Source organism: Lonchura striata, chromosome 24 (genome assembly GCF_046129695.1).
Source record: "Lonchura striata isolate bLonStr1 chromosome 24, bLonStr1.mat, whole genome shotgun sequence".
Classification (NCBI taxonomy): Eukaryota; Metazoa; Chordata; class Aves; order Passeriformes; family Estrildidae; genus Lonchura; species Lonchura striata.
The window spans coordinates 4,149,233-4,161,916 of record NC_134626.1 but is presented as its reverse complement, the minus strand read 5'-3'; the positions used below and the strand labels follow the sequence as shown (position 1 = coordinate 4,161,916).

Here is a 12,684-nt window from a genome sequence, read left to right as displayed (position 1 = left end):
AGGGAGCTGATGCTGGGGGAGGACACGCGCCCTCTGAAGAAGCTGAACAAGAAAGGGAAAAAGCTGAAAGAGGAGAAGCTGGAAAAGCCTCCAGAAACACCTCTTGTGGATGTGAGTGAGAGTGGTGGGGACAGTGTGGTGGCATGGGAACCTGGAGGGAGGGTGGGCTGTCTGTGCCCTTGTCTTGTCATGCTGTCCTCCTCTGGTTCCTTTGGGAACCCTGTTTCCATTGAAAATTCTGGAGTGGTGTTGCTGTGAGGAGCCTGGGGGCTGGGCAGTGTCAGGGACCATGTCTGTGTCTCCTTTGGAGCTGGTGGATGTTACAAACCCAAAGAGGGGTGTTCTTGGGTGTAGGGCAAGGAGAGGTAGGTGATTTTCACTGCTCTGTGCCATGGCTCTCTTTTCAGCCTACGGTGAAGTTTGACAAGCAGCCGTGGTACATTGATGCCACGGGAGGCACGCTGCACCCTTACCAGCTGGAAGGGCTGAACTGGCTGAGATTCTCCTGGGCACAAGGGACAGATACAATCCTGGCTGATGAGATGGGGCTGGGGAAGACAGTGCAGACTATTGTGTTCTTGTATTCCCTGTACAAGGAGGTGAGTGGGGCACCTGGCAGTCCCCGAGGTGGCTGAGAGCTGCTGGGTACAGGGAGAACAGCCTGGGCTCTGTCTTCCTGAGCAGGGCCACTCGAAAGGGCCGTACCTAGTCAGTGCCCCCCTCTCCACCATCATCAACTGGGAGCGTGAGTTTGAGATGTGGGCACCTGACTTCTACGTGGTGACCTACACGGGGGACAAGGAGAGCCGGTCGGTCATCCGGGAAAATGAGTTTTCTTTTGAAGACAACGCCATCCGCAGTGGGAAGAAGGTCTTCCGGATGAAGGTGGGAGCTGAGTCTGTGCTGTCAGTAAGAAGGGGAGAGGAGAATTTGTCCTGGAGAGGGAGGCTGGTTAGATCCCTGATCAGCTTCCCACAGAGGGGAAGCATTGTTTACAAACGCAGAAAATTTGTGATGAGCTTTACTGATTTCTGCCAGAGCTTTTCTATATCTGTTGCCCCCTGCTTGGTTCTGATTTGGGATGTTCTGCTGGCACGACTCAGCAATGTGCCAGGCGGTGCAGCCCTCCTCATCTTGGATCCCATGCAGCAGCAGCAAAGGTGGAGGCTGTCCTGTTGGCTGCTCTCTTATCCCAGCTTTTCTCTCCCTCTGTTCCTCCAGAAGGAAGCCCAGATCAAGTTCCATGTCCTGCTCACGTCCTATGAGCTGATCACCATTGACCAGGCAGTGCTGGGCTCCATAGAGTGGGCCTGTCTGGTGGTGGATGAAGCACACAGGCTGAAGAACAACCAGTCCAAAGTAGGTGGCAGGCGTTTGTGAGTGATGTTTTTTTTTTTTCCTCACTTTTAACATCCCCTGGCATTAAAAGCACTTCAGCAGCAGGAGAGGCAGCAGCCTGGCTGCCTGACAGTCCTTGGACAGGCTGTCATGGAAGGGAATTGATCCCTCTCCTTCCTTTCCCCTTTACCTGGGCTCAGTGCAGTCTCCAGCTCCTGGGACGTTCACTGTCCCTAGTGCAGGAGGAGACAAGTGGTGTGACCCAAGGATGCACAGGATTGCTCCTGTGCTCAGTGGGAATGGCTGGGAGCAGGACATGCTGGCACCCTGCTCTGTGTGCCCAGCATGGGGGTCACTGCTCAGTCTCCGTGTGCACCCTGCAGAGTCCCACAGTGACACATTGGTTCCTTGCACCCCAAACTTATTTCTTTTTCCAGTTCTTCAGAGTACTGAATAGCTACAAGATCGATTACAAGCTGCTTCTCACAGGGACTCCGCTCCAGAACAACTTGGAAGAGCTCTTCCACCTGCTCAATTTCCTGACTCCAGAAAGGTTTAAGTAAGTTGCACTTACCCAGGCCACCAGGGTGGCTCCTCATGAGCATTATCTCCTCTTGTGCCTTGAGAGCTCTGCCCTGGTTTTTAAGTCATAAAGCAGCAGATCCCTTTGCTTTCACCTGCCCCTGTTGCTTAGTGCCATGGGGGTCTGGCTGCTTCCACAGCAACCTGGAGGGGTTCCTGGAGGAGTTTGCAGACATCTCCAAGGAGGACCAGATCAAAAAGCTCCATGACCTGCTGGGTCCCCACATGCTGCGGCGGCTCAAGGCCGACGTGTTCAAGAACATGCCGGCCAAGACGGAGCTGATCGTGCGCGTGGAGCTGAGCCAGATGCAGAAGTGAGTGATTCCAGTGCCTTCCCCAGGGGTGTCTGGCTTCCCCCAGCATGCTGAGGTGTCAGTGGGAATTGTGGGGTCAGAGGCACCCTGCTGGCTGTGGCCTGCTGCAGGAAGCGTGTCTCACCAAGAGGTTTGTTTCATGTGGTTGGACTGGGCCCTGTGCAGTCCTTGGGGCGTGGGAGGCTGGCAGTGTGGCTCTGCTGGCTCTGGGGGCATGGAGAAAACACTGAGGCTGCATCCCCTTCTCCCATTCCTGGCACTAGGACATGGCCTGTGCTGCTGGTGTGCCTGGGTCAGCCTGGAGCCAGCTCTGCTGCAGCTCTGGTTCTGCTAGGCTGACCTGTTCAGCTTCAGGGGCATCTCCTGCAGCCCAGGGCACCTGCAGGAAAGGGCTTGTCTCTTCTTCCCCACCTGGTGGGCAGGAGGGCTTGGCTGGCATCAAGCAGAGGGTGGTGGTGGAGGTGCTGTGCCCCTCAATCCATCCCACTGCCAGGGCTGTGATCCCCCCAGAGCAACTGGAAGCACCCAGCACTAGGTGCTAAATTGCTTTTAAAACCCTCTGAATGTCCCTTTTGCATCTCCAGTGACACTAGGGGGGTTTAATTCAGTGCCCTCCTGTTTGTGCCAGTCCCACACCTGCCCCAGCTGACACGGTGTCTGTCCCATTCTCCCTCCTGTAGGAAGTACTACAAATTCATACTGACAAGGAACTTCGAAGCCCTGAATTCGAAAGGTGGTGGGAACCAGGTCTCACTGCTCAACATCATGATGGACCTGAAGAAGTGCTGCAATCACCCCTACCTGTTCCCTGTGGCAGCTGTGGTACGTCCCCTGCCTTTGCACCCTTGGACATGTCTCAGTGTTGAGTGGCAGCTGCTTCCATGATCCTGCTTTGGTTAACACTGTGGGTTTCCATGCGAGTGGTTTCATACAAGGACTTAGTTTTTTGTTTTGGAAATGCAAGTGAAGTTCTCCATGAGGTTAATGTGGGTTGTCCTTGTGGGCACTGACCATGCTGCCTTCACAGGAGGCCCCTGTGCTGCCCAATGGATCTTATGATGGGAATTCTTTGGTCAAATCTTCTGGGAAACTGATGCTGCTCCAAAAGATGCTGAAGAAGTTACGGGATGGGGGTCACAGAGTTCTGATCTTCTCACAGGTGAGAGCAGGGAGGGATAATAATCAATACATTTTTAAAGGAATTTTTAAAAATTATGTATGGGAAATTTGTGCTGGGAACAGACAGAAATAGGTGGAATAGCTGGTGACAGCTTCTCCCCCAGGCAGCCATGGCAGTAGTGGTGCAAGGGCTGTGTCCCAGCTCGCTCCTGAGGGACTGCCTGTCATGTTTAAGAGCTCGATTAACTCAGGACAGGAAAAAGACAACAGTCACGAGGCTCCTCTTTGGGGAGGGACAGTCAGACACAATTCCTTCCTGCTGGCAGAGCTGCCTGTAGAAGATGGGATGCGAGTGTTGCTGCCTGTTGGCTGTGCTTACTTTGCTGACCGTGCTGTGCCTCCACCACCGAGGCCTCTGGGCTGTGGGCAAGGACCACAAGGGGCAGGGCAGCTCCCCAGGGGAGGCAGGGGTGTTTGGCCATGCAGACCTTCTCATGCCTTGCCCTGTAGATGACAAAGATGCTGGATTTGCTGGAGGATTTCCTGGAGTACGAAGGCTACAAGTACGAGCGCATTGATGGAGGCATCACCGGTGGCCTGCGCCAGGAGGCCATCGACAGGTTCAATGGTACTCACCTTCCTACCTTGCTGAGGGGGCCATGGGGGCATGACAGTGTGTGGCCAGCAGCAGTCATCTGCCAGTGCCCAGAGCTTGTGCCAAACTCGCTGGTCTGGCTTCCTATGGCACTGTGGGGCTGCTTGTACCATGCTGTTAAAATCTTTGAGTTGGTTCCCACAAGGAACCTTGACTGTGCCAGCAGCTGTTCAGCTGGAGGGGCTCCTGCCTTTCCCTCCAAGAGCTCAGCAGATGACAGAGCTTCCCCTGTGCTCTGCAGCTGGGTTCTGCAGCACCTGGTTCCCAGGGAGCTATGTGTTTTCACTCCTTGACACCTCTGCCTCTTGCTTGTTGGCTGCAGGAGCCATTCTGTCCCTCTGAAATGGTGCTGCTCCTCTCTGTGAGCTGTGCTTCTTTCTTTCTCACCTCTTCCCACCTCTGGGTTTGTCGTTCTCAGCTCCTGGGGCTCAGCAGTTCTGCTTCCTCCTCTCCACCCGTGCCGGTGGTCTGGGCATAAACCTTGCTACGGCTGACACTGTCATTATCTATGATTCTGACTGGAATCCCCACAATGACATCCAGGTTTCTGACTTTCTCTTTTCCTTCCTGTATAGTAAGTACCTCTCTGGCTGTGCTCTCTCTTTGCACACCCTCAGTGGGATTCAGTATCTTCTCTTGAGAGCTGCTGACACTTTCTCCTGTGTTTGTGGGTGTTTCTGCTCAGCAGTCCCCTTCCCGCACCCTCTGGCCTCATCCAGGCCTCTCTGCAGTCTAGGAGACGCCTGACATATAAAACTGCCTCCCCCTTGTGACAGTCTCACTTCTCCCTCATTCTTGTCCACAACTGGGTGCCTCTCGTGCAGCTTGGAGGGTGAGAAGCATGGCCCTCTTGTCCAGCTCCGTCCTCTGCCCGCAGGCGTTCAGCAGGGCTCACCGCATCGGGCAGAACAAGAAGGTGATGATTTACCGCTTCGTGACCAGGGCCTCTGTGGAGGAGCGCATCACCCAGGTGGCCAAAAGGAAGATGATGCTCACCCACCTGGTGGTCCGCCCAGGGCTTGGCTCCAAGTCAGGCTCCATGACCAAACAAGAGCTGGATGACATCCTCAAGTTCGGGACGGAAGAACTCTTCAAGGATGATGTGGAGGGTGAGATGGGAATGCTCTGTGTGGGGCAGGGCCCTCTCTGAGCTGCTGGGGCTCACTCTTCTCTCCCTGTGCCACAGGCATGGTGTCTCAGGGACAGCGGATTGCAATGCCAGATGCTGTTACCCCCTTCTCGGACACGCTGTCAACAAAAGGGGGTGCAGCAACCCCCGGCATGAAAAAAAAGCATGGTAGCACCCCGCCAGGTGTGTAGCCCCTCTTTGGTGGGGGGACTCATCCCCCTCCCTATCCCCTCACCTGAGCCTGCCTGGCTCTGGAGCGGACTGTCCAGCACCCTCATTTGCACTGCTGTTCCCCTGGCTGTGCTCTCCAGGTGACAATAAGGATGTGGATGACAGCAGTGTGATCCACTATGATGACGCTGCCATCTCTAAGCTTTTGGACCGAAACCAGGATGCGACTGATGACACGGAGCTGCAGAACATGAATGAGTATCTCAGCTCCTTTAAAGTGGCTCAGTATGTTGTGAGAGAAGAGGACGGTGTGGTAATGTGATCAGTATCATGTCTTACAATCACCCCTTTGTACATCCCTCCGTGTTCCCTCTGCTCCTTCTCCTGTCCCTGCGAGTGCTTGGCATGGGGCAGGACCCTCCCTGCTCTGTGTGCTCAGCTCCTTGTCTCTGGCTCTGCAGGAGGAGGTGGAACGGGAGATCATTAAGCAGGAGGAGAATGTGGACCCTGACTACTGGGAGAAGCTGCTGCGGCACCATTATGAGCAGCAGCAGGAGGATCTGGCCAGGAATCTGGGGAAAGGGAAGAGAATCCGCAAGCAGGTCAACTACAATGACACCTCTCAGGAGGACCAAGGTATGGCCACAGGTGCTCGGCTCCTGACCAGGCTCACGGGACAGACAGAGTTGTCACTTGGTGTCTCTCTGCAGCTGGTAGATTGCCTGGATCTGTATTTCCCAGATTCCTAAACTTTCTAGTGTAGAAATTCTCAGATATTTTTTTTCTATTTATTAGTTGGTTTGTAAACTCTGGTTTTACTGGAAGAATCTAGGAAAGACATGTCTGTGGGCAAAATATTTCAAATTCTGTTTTTGCTGCATAATGGAATGCTAATTCTGTAAAGCCTGAGAACATGATTTCCTGTTGCTGTGTCCCCCTCCCCTGCTGCCTGGCAGTGAATGCCTGTCATACCCACAAGCATGCTCTGACCTGTCCAGCACATGCCTCCCAGGCAGGGTCTTCTAACCTGGCCTCCCTTGTGTTCTGCAGAGTGGCAGGATGAGCTCTCTGACAACCAGTCAGAGTATTCCATTGGCTCTGAGGATGAGGATGAAGACTTTGAAGAGAGGCCAGAAGGCCAGAGTGAGTTGATGTGTTTGTTGATACTTCCTGGGATTTGGAAGCATCAGGAGTGTCAGGGTTGGAGGGACTGGTGTGCCCAGGGCTTTTGTCAGGGGACCATGTCCCTGCTTTCTATCAGGTGAGGAGCTTCCCAGGGCAGGGAAGGCAACCAGCTTCTTCCTTGGCCTCTGCAGTGCTGTGGTCTGGTCCACCACGAGGACCAGGCATGGTTCCCTCTTGCCTGGGAAGGGCAGAGGAGTGTCCTGGCCTGGGGAGTGGTGGCTGGAAGGGACCCTGCAGCCTGGGCAGGTGCTGTGGTGGGTTCCGATCCCATCAGGAGGGAGGGCAGGAAGCCTGAGGCACATGAGGTGTCTTTCCTTGGTGCCTGGCCCATCCATCACTGAGGCTGCTTGGCTCTAGGTGGCAGAAGACAATCACGGAGACAGCTGAAGACTGACAGAGACAAACCTCTCCCTCCTTTGCTGGCAAGAGTTGGGGGGAACATCGAGGTGAGCCTCAGCCAGAGCACAGCCAGTGCTGTTGCTCCCGGGCTGCCTGAGGGCTGGATCCCTCTGTGCTGAATCACTGGGACATCAGTCTTGGTCCAGCAATGCCTGTCACAGCTGTGAGGCTCCAGGATGCTGCATGCTGCTGAGGCCACTCTGTGATCCCAGCAATGCCTTCGCTTCCTGCAGGTTCTGGGCTTCAACGCCCGTCAGCGCAAGGCATTCCTGAATGCCATCATGCGCTGGGGAATGCCACCCCAGGACGCCTTCAACTCCCACTGGCTGGTCCGGGATCTGCGAGGGAAGAGCGAGAAGGAGTTCAGGTACAGAGCTCCTGGCAGGCAGGCAAGGCTGGCAGCCTGCACCCCTTCACTGTAGGCTCTTTTTGGGGAGGCAGTTTCATTGAGATGGCATCTCTTGTTCCCTTCTTGGGTGTGAGACTTTCCTCATCCGTGGGTGACAGGACATGTGCATGCTGGGTTGAGCAGGGAGGTCATGGGCCAGGACTGAAGTCTGGCTTCCCTGCAGGGCCTACGTGTCTCTCTTCATGAGACATTTGTGTGAGCCTGGGGCCGACGGCGCTGAAACCTTTGCGGACGGCGTTCCCCGGGAAGGGCTGTCTCGCCAGCATGTGCTGACTCGCATTGGGGTCATGTCACTAGTAAGGAAGAAGGTGAGTGAGTAAAATTATGAATGGGCCTTTTCAAGAATGTTCTGGACGCTTTTCCTGATGGGGTGGGTGCAGCAGTCCTGCTGCTTGGTCACTCTGTGTATGAGCAGCCTGGACACGCCGACTCTGTGGCACCAGCTGGGAATGTCCCTGCTCTGTTTGACCTGACCACGTGTGTCTGTCCCAGGTTCAGGAGTTTGAGCATGTCAATGGGAAGTACAGCACCCCAGACCTGCTTCTTGAGGGCCCAGAGGGCAAGAGATCCATCGAGGTTGTGTCTTCAGATCCCAACACGCCTGTCCCGGCCAGTCCAGCACACACACACACAGGACCAGGGGCCCTTGCAGGTATCCAGGGGGTTGTGGCTGGGGTCTGGCTTGGGAGGGAAGTGGACCAAGGCACCAGGAGGTTTTGCAGGTGTTTTACCCATTGGGCCCTGCTCAACAGCTTCCTGGCTTTGCTCTTCCTACAGACAAAACAGAAGCACAACTGGGGTTCCATGAGGAAAAGGACCCGGTGGAACAAAAGCCCAGAAAGGTGTCCGACAGCCAGGTGAGGTGGTTTTGTTCAGCATCTCCTCCAGGAAGTTTCCCCTGCTCTGCCTGGGAGCTTGGGGCACTCTCTAGGGAAGGGAGGGCCAGGCTGATCTGGAATGGATGCTTGGCATTTAGGTACCTGCAAGTGCTGAGGTGGAGAGTGAAGAGCACCCGGAAAGCTGCGACAGCAAGGAGAGGCCAAGGAAAGAGAAGCAAGAGGACTGTGAAAAGGCTGAGCCTTCTTCTGAGCCCCTGGTGAAAGGTGAGGCTCTGTATCTTCTGTGTGTCACTACGGGAAACCTGAATGTCACAAAGTCCTGCAGAAATTCCTGAAAAAACAAGTTGTAAATTGCATGAAATGGTCATTTTGGGGGACATTTGTTCCTTCAGATGTCTCAAGGAAGAGGTAGAAACAAAATACATTTATTTGATAAAGTGCAGAAGAATGTTCTCTTTGAAGTTCTTTGAGCATCTTGAACATACAAACAATATAGTCACTTTACCCTAAAAGGGAAAGCCTGTCTGGATAAGTAGGTTGTTCCCTGCAGAGCATTTTCCATGTCAAGCATTTCTTGTAGGCCTGTTCCCTCCTGCAGACGAGGGGATTCAAGAGCAAGAAAAGCCTTTGGAGAAGGCGGAGTTGAGCAGCAGCCAGGGGAAGGGGGAGGATAAAGAAGTCAAACCAGGTGAGGCATGAGGCTTTGGAGAGAGAAGAGTGGGAAGAATTCCCAGAGTGAGGCCAGTGCCTGGCACAGTGACAGAGTGTGCCCACAGGGTGGTGGCAAAGATGCCATCAGCACCAGCACAAGACCCTGTTGGGGTGGGCACTGCCTGTGTTAATGGGACCTGCTGGGAGGGGTTGGTGGCTTTTGCAGCAGTGACTGGCTGTTATTGGGGCAGGGGTGACACCAGTGGCTCTAGTGGTGGAGCACAATTTAGGCCAATTCCTTGTGTTTGCCAAGCAGAGGATGGCAAGGAGGAGGAGAAGGAACCAAGCGATGCCCAGCAAAATGGTGACAAAGAGGAAGAGGAGGATGGAAAGAAGGATGACAGAAACATGAACTTCAGATTCATGTTCAACATTGCTGATGGTGGCTTCACAGGTAAGAGTGAGAGACGAGGTGCTGGCCTGTTCTGCAAAGCTGCTGCAGAGGCTCTGAACCTGTTCAAGGAATGTGACCCTTGTGATGGGCCATGGATGGGCTGGTGCTTTGCTGGCAGCAGCAGACCTGGGTCTGGGTGGTCCTGGGAGGTTCCATCACTCGCCCTGCCTGCATGCTGTGCATTGACCTGCAGTCCAGCTGCCTGACCAGGCTGTCTCCCTTCTGCTTCCACAGAGCTGCACACGCTGTGGCAGAATGAGGAGAGGGCTGCCATGTCCTCAGGCAAGATCTACGACATCTGGCACCGCCGACATGACTACTGGCTGTTGGCAGGAATTGTCACGTACCCTTTGACCTGGCAGAGCGGGAGGCAGCGAGGCGAGAGAGGCTTCTCTGGGGGTGTGGGAGCTGGGCTAGTGCTGCAGTGATGAGTAGGGAGAGGGTTTAGGGCCTCGGTGTCGCTGTGGGGTTGTGGGCAGGCTGTTGGCTGGCTGGTTCTGCCCTTGACACTTCTCCCTTACCAGTCATGGCTATGCCCGCTGGCAGGACATCCAGAACGACCCACGCTATGTGATCCTGAACGAGCCCTTCAAGTCAGAGATACACAAGGGGAACTACCTCGAGATGAAGAACAAGTTCCTTGCTCGGCGTTTTAAGGCAAGTGGCAGGTCCAGGGCTGGTGAGTCCTTGTCGGTGGGAGGACCAGAGCAGCACCCTGAAGCCAGGGGGGAGTTTGCCAGCAACTTCTGTGAACGAAGTGGGGAGTGGACTTTGTGAGATCCGAGGTTTACTGGTTTATAGTGAGGCAGGGTCTGGTCCTTAATCTTTCCTCTCCTGCACTTCCCAGTTGCTGGAGCAGGCCCTGGTGATCGAGGAGCAGCTGAGGAGGGCGGCGTACCTCAACATGACCCAAGACCCCAGTCACCCGGCCATGGCACTGAACGCACGGCTGGCAGAAGTGGAGTGCCTTGCTGAGAGCCACCAGCACCTCTCCAAAGAGTCCCTGGCTGGGAACAAGCCTGCCAACGCTGTCCTGCACAAGGGTGCGTGCCTGCAGGGCTGGGTGAGCCTGCTCTGAGGCTAGGAAGGGTTCCCCACCCTCACCTGGGGAGCCAAGCCAGGTGTCCCCATCTTGTGTTCTCTCAGCCAGGAGCTGCCTGCTCCTCTCAGCTTGCTGGGTCTGGCAGGCATTCCAAGTACCTTCTGCTTTACTCGCAGTGCTGAACCAGCTTGAGGAGCTGCTGAGTGACATGAAGGCTGATGTGACACGCTTGCCCTCCATGCTGTCACGCATCCCGCCTGTGGCTGCCCGGCTGCAGATGTCAGAGCGGAGCATCCTCAGCCGCCTGGCCACCCGTGGAGGGGATCCAGCTGCCCAGGTCTGTGGGGACAGGCACAGAGCCCTCACTGTCAGGGTCATGGTCAGGTCAGGGCTACAGGCCAATGTCTTTTCTCCCTCCTTGCCTCCCCAGGGCTCCTTTGGCTCTGCTCCGATCTTCAACAACAATTTTGGGCCAAGTTTCCGTGGTCCGGGGCCAGGTGGGATTGTCAACTACAGCCAGATGCCTCTGGGACCCTATGTGACTGGTAGGTTGGGGTTTTGCTCTGGGGCAGAGAAATTCAGAGGGTGGATTTGGGTGGTCCAGGAGTGCCGCCAAAGGACAGTTGTGAGCAAGGTGTTTCCTCTGTCACCACAGATATTTAGCAGTTCCCATGATTTCCCCCTGCAGCTCCCACTCCTAGCTGAGGTAAGGCTGTGCTTTCTTCCCTCTGGGCTCTGTTTGCTGGGGAACATGAAGGAGTGGGGAGCTAAATGGAAGCTCCATTTTGGGCTGTCCCCCCAGTGCCTACAGTATCTGACTCTGGCCTCTGCCTCAGTGGAGGTGGGAGCAGATCCCCCAGGTGGGCTTGGCATGTGGGGAGGGCCCAGATCTGGCTTATGGACAGCCCTCCTCTCTTCTCACAGCAGCCCTGGGGGACAGGCCCCTGTCCCTGGCCACGAGCTGCTGTTGCCAGAGGTCGGCAGGGAAATTGTGCCAGCATTGCCTGTGTGGAAGACAAGCTGCTGCCGGCACTGCCGCGCTGTCCCGCTCCCGCTTCAAGTGTGCTTTGCCTGCTGCAGCCCCCGTGGGAGCGGCGGGGCTGGGGGTTTGTGTCCGTGTACATTTTTTGCACTTTCTTATTGAAGACTTGAAGAGTTTGTCTGGGCAAGGTGGGCTGAGGGGAGGGAGGGAGGGAGGGCGGGCTGGAGTTGCGGTGTTTGTCTGGTTGTGTTGGCAGGTGTAGGGGTGAGTGGAGGCCAGTGGTGCCATGTCCCAGCCGGCTGTGCTCCCCAGCTTCCCCCTAAGGGCCGTCTCTTCGTCCTGGTGGTGTTTGAGCGAGCCCACGCCCGTTGCTGCCCTGCTGGAATCCCTGGCACTGCTGTGGTGTGGCTGGGGGTCCACATGTGCCGGGCTTGGGGCAGGCAGATGGAGGGGATGTGGGTGGGACAGAGGGGACAGCTGGAACTGGGATGGGGACGCCTCGAGCGTGGTGACACCGGCAGCCATAAGCAACGCCCCTGCATCCGCTTCGTGCTCTGTGTGTCCCGGTTTCTGTTCTGTGTTTTAATAAATCCTTTGGGAAGGACGCAGTGGAGTCTGGCAGGGGAAGGGATGGTGGGGCAGCCTCGGGGGGGGCCTGGCCATGGTCTTGGTACCCCTGTTGTTCTGCACATGTCCACAGACACACACATGTCCACAGACACACACATCTACACACACATGTGCACATGGAGACACAGGGACATGCACACATGGCCACGGACAGACATGATAATATCGTGTGTATCTACACAGATACTGTAACCTCTGCATGGTGCACATGTCTACATCACCCCCACACATGTACCTCTTCATATACAGCATGTGTAGATCTATGTCCACATGTGTAGACATACACAGAACTGTTTTAGATCTATATGTGTGCATATATATCTTTAGGTGAGCATACACAGCTATAAATACTGATTTAGGTACTGCTATGTGGGTGTGTACCTGTGTATCCACACCTGTATATTATACAGGTCTATATAATGTATTTGTGGTTTTAATAGATGTTTGTGTACATATATACTTGTGAGTGTGTGTGTGTGTGTAGACACAGGTATGGGTAGATAACATATATGTAAATAGGATAGATCTATACATGGTATGGATGTATATATCTATATTTACAGAGGTAAATACATATATGTAGATATACATATATACACATACATATATGTATATACACATGCATGTAAGAATACACATAGATGTATGTTTTTAATCTGAATATATGCTCATGCATACACATGCATGTGTAGGTGTATCTACACATCTCTGTATCTCTGTATGGCTATATAGGTGTATTGATCTTTGTGTATGTGTACACAGACAGACATGTACTTGTAATTTTC

At 54.5% G+C, this 12,684-nt stretch overlaps 1 protein-coding gene across 5 annotated transcripts in view; it reads left to right on the top strand.

Annotated features, from left to right (window-relative positions):
• CHD5 (chromodomain helicase DNA binding protein 5) overlaps nt 1-12,684 on the top strand; it is a 32,663-nt gene that overhangs the window by 11,659 nt on the left and 8,320 nt on the right. For 2 of the 5 annotated variants that reach the window (XM_021534255.2, XM_021534253.2), the window contains exons 13-41: nt 3-111; nt 408-599; nt 685-885; nt 1,222-1,359; nt 1,776-1,897; nt 2,061-2,234; nt 2,915-3,056; nt 3,262-3,393; nt 3,864-3,981; nt 4,427-4,551; nt 4,886-5,117; nt 5,195-5,320; nt 5,449-5,621; nt 5,770-5,944; nt 6,359-6,451; nt 6,851-6,939; nt 7,126-7,259; nt 7,465-7,609; nt 7,794-7,953; nt 8,079-8,158; nt 8,278-8,404; nt 8,721-8,828; nt 9,108-9,245; nt 9,480-9,588; nt 9,770-9,902; nt 10,093-10,288; nt 10,464-10,624; nt 10,718-10,832; nt 11,212-11,874. In XM_021534255.2, the coding sequence (XP_021389930.1) occupies nt 3-111; nt 408-599; nt 685-885; nt 1,222-1,359; nt 1,776-1,897; nt 2,061-2,234; nt 2,915-3,056; nt 3,262-3,393; nt 3,864-3,981; nt 4,427-4,551; nt 4,886-5,117; nt 5,195-5,320; nt 5,449-5,621; nt 5,770-5,944; nt 6,359-6,451; nt 6,851-6,939; nt 7,126-7,259; nt 7,465-7,609; nt 7,794-7,953; nt 8,079-8,158; nt 8,278-8,404; nt 8,721-8,828; nt 9,108-9,245; nt 9,480-9,588; nt 9,770-9,902; nt 10,093-10,288; nt 10,464-10,624; nt 10,718-10,832; nt 11,212-11,531 (4,267 nt within the window). In that variant the 3' untranslated portion in view covers nt 11,532-11,874. Of the gene's footprint in view, nt 1-2; nt 112-407; nt 600-684; nt 886-1,221; nt 1,360-1,775; nt 1,898-2,060; nt 2,235-2,914; nt 3,057-3,261; nt 3,394-3,863; nt 3,982-4,426; nt 4,552-4,885; nt 5,118-5,194; nt 5,321-5,448; nt 5,622-5,769; nt 5,945-6,358; nt 6,452-6,850; nt 6,940-7,125; nt 7,260-7,464; nt 7,610-7,793; nt 7,954-8,078; nt 8,159-8,277; nt 8,405-8,720; nt 8,829-9,107; nt 9,246-9,479; nt 9,589-9,769; nt 9,903-10,092; nt 10,289-10,463; nt 10,625-10,717; nt 10,833-10,942; nt 10,994-11,211; nt 11,875-12,684 lie in introns of those variants that run through there. The other 3 variants (XM_021534257.2, XM_021534256.2, XM_021534258.3) reach the window with 3 other exon arrangements.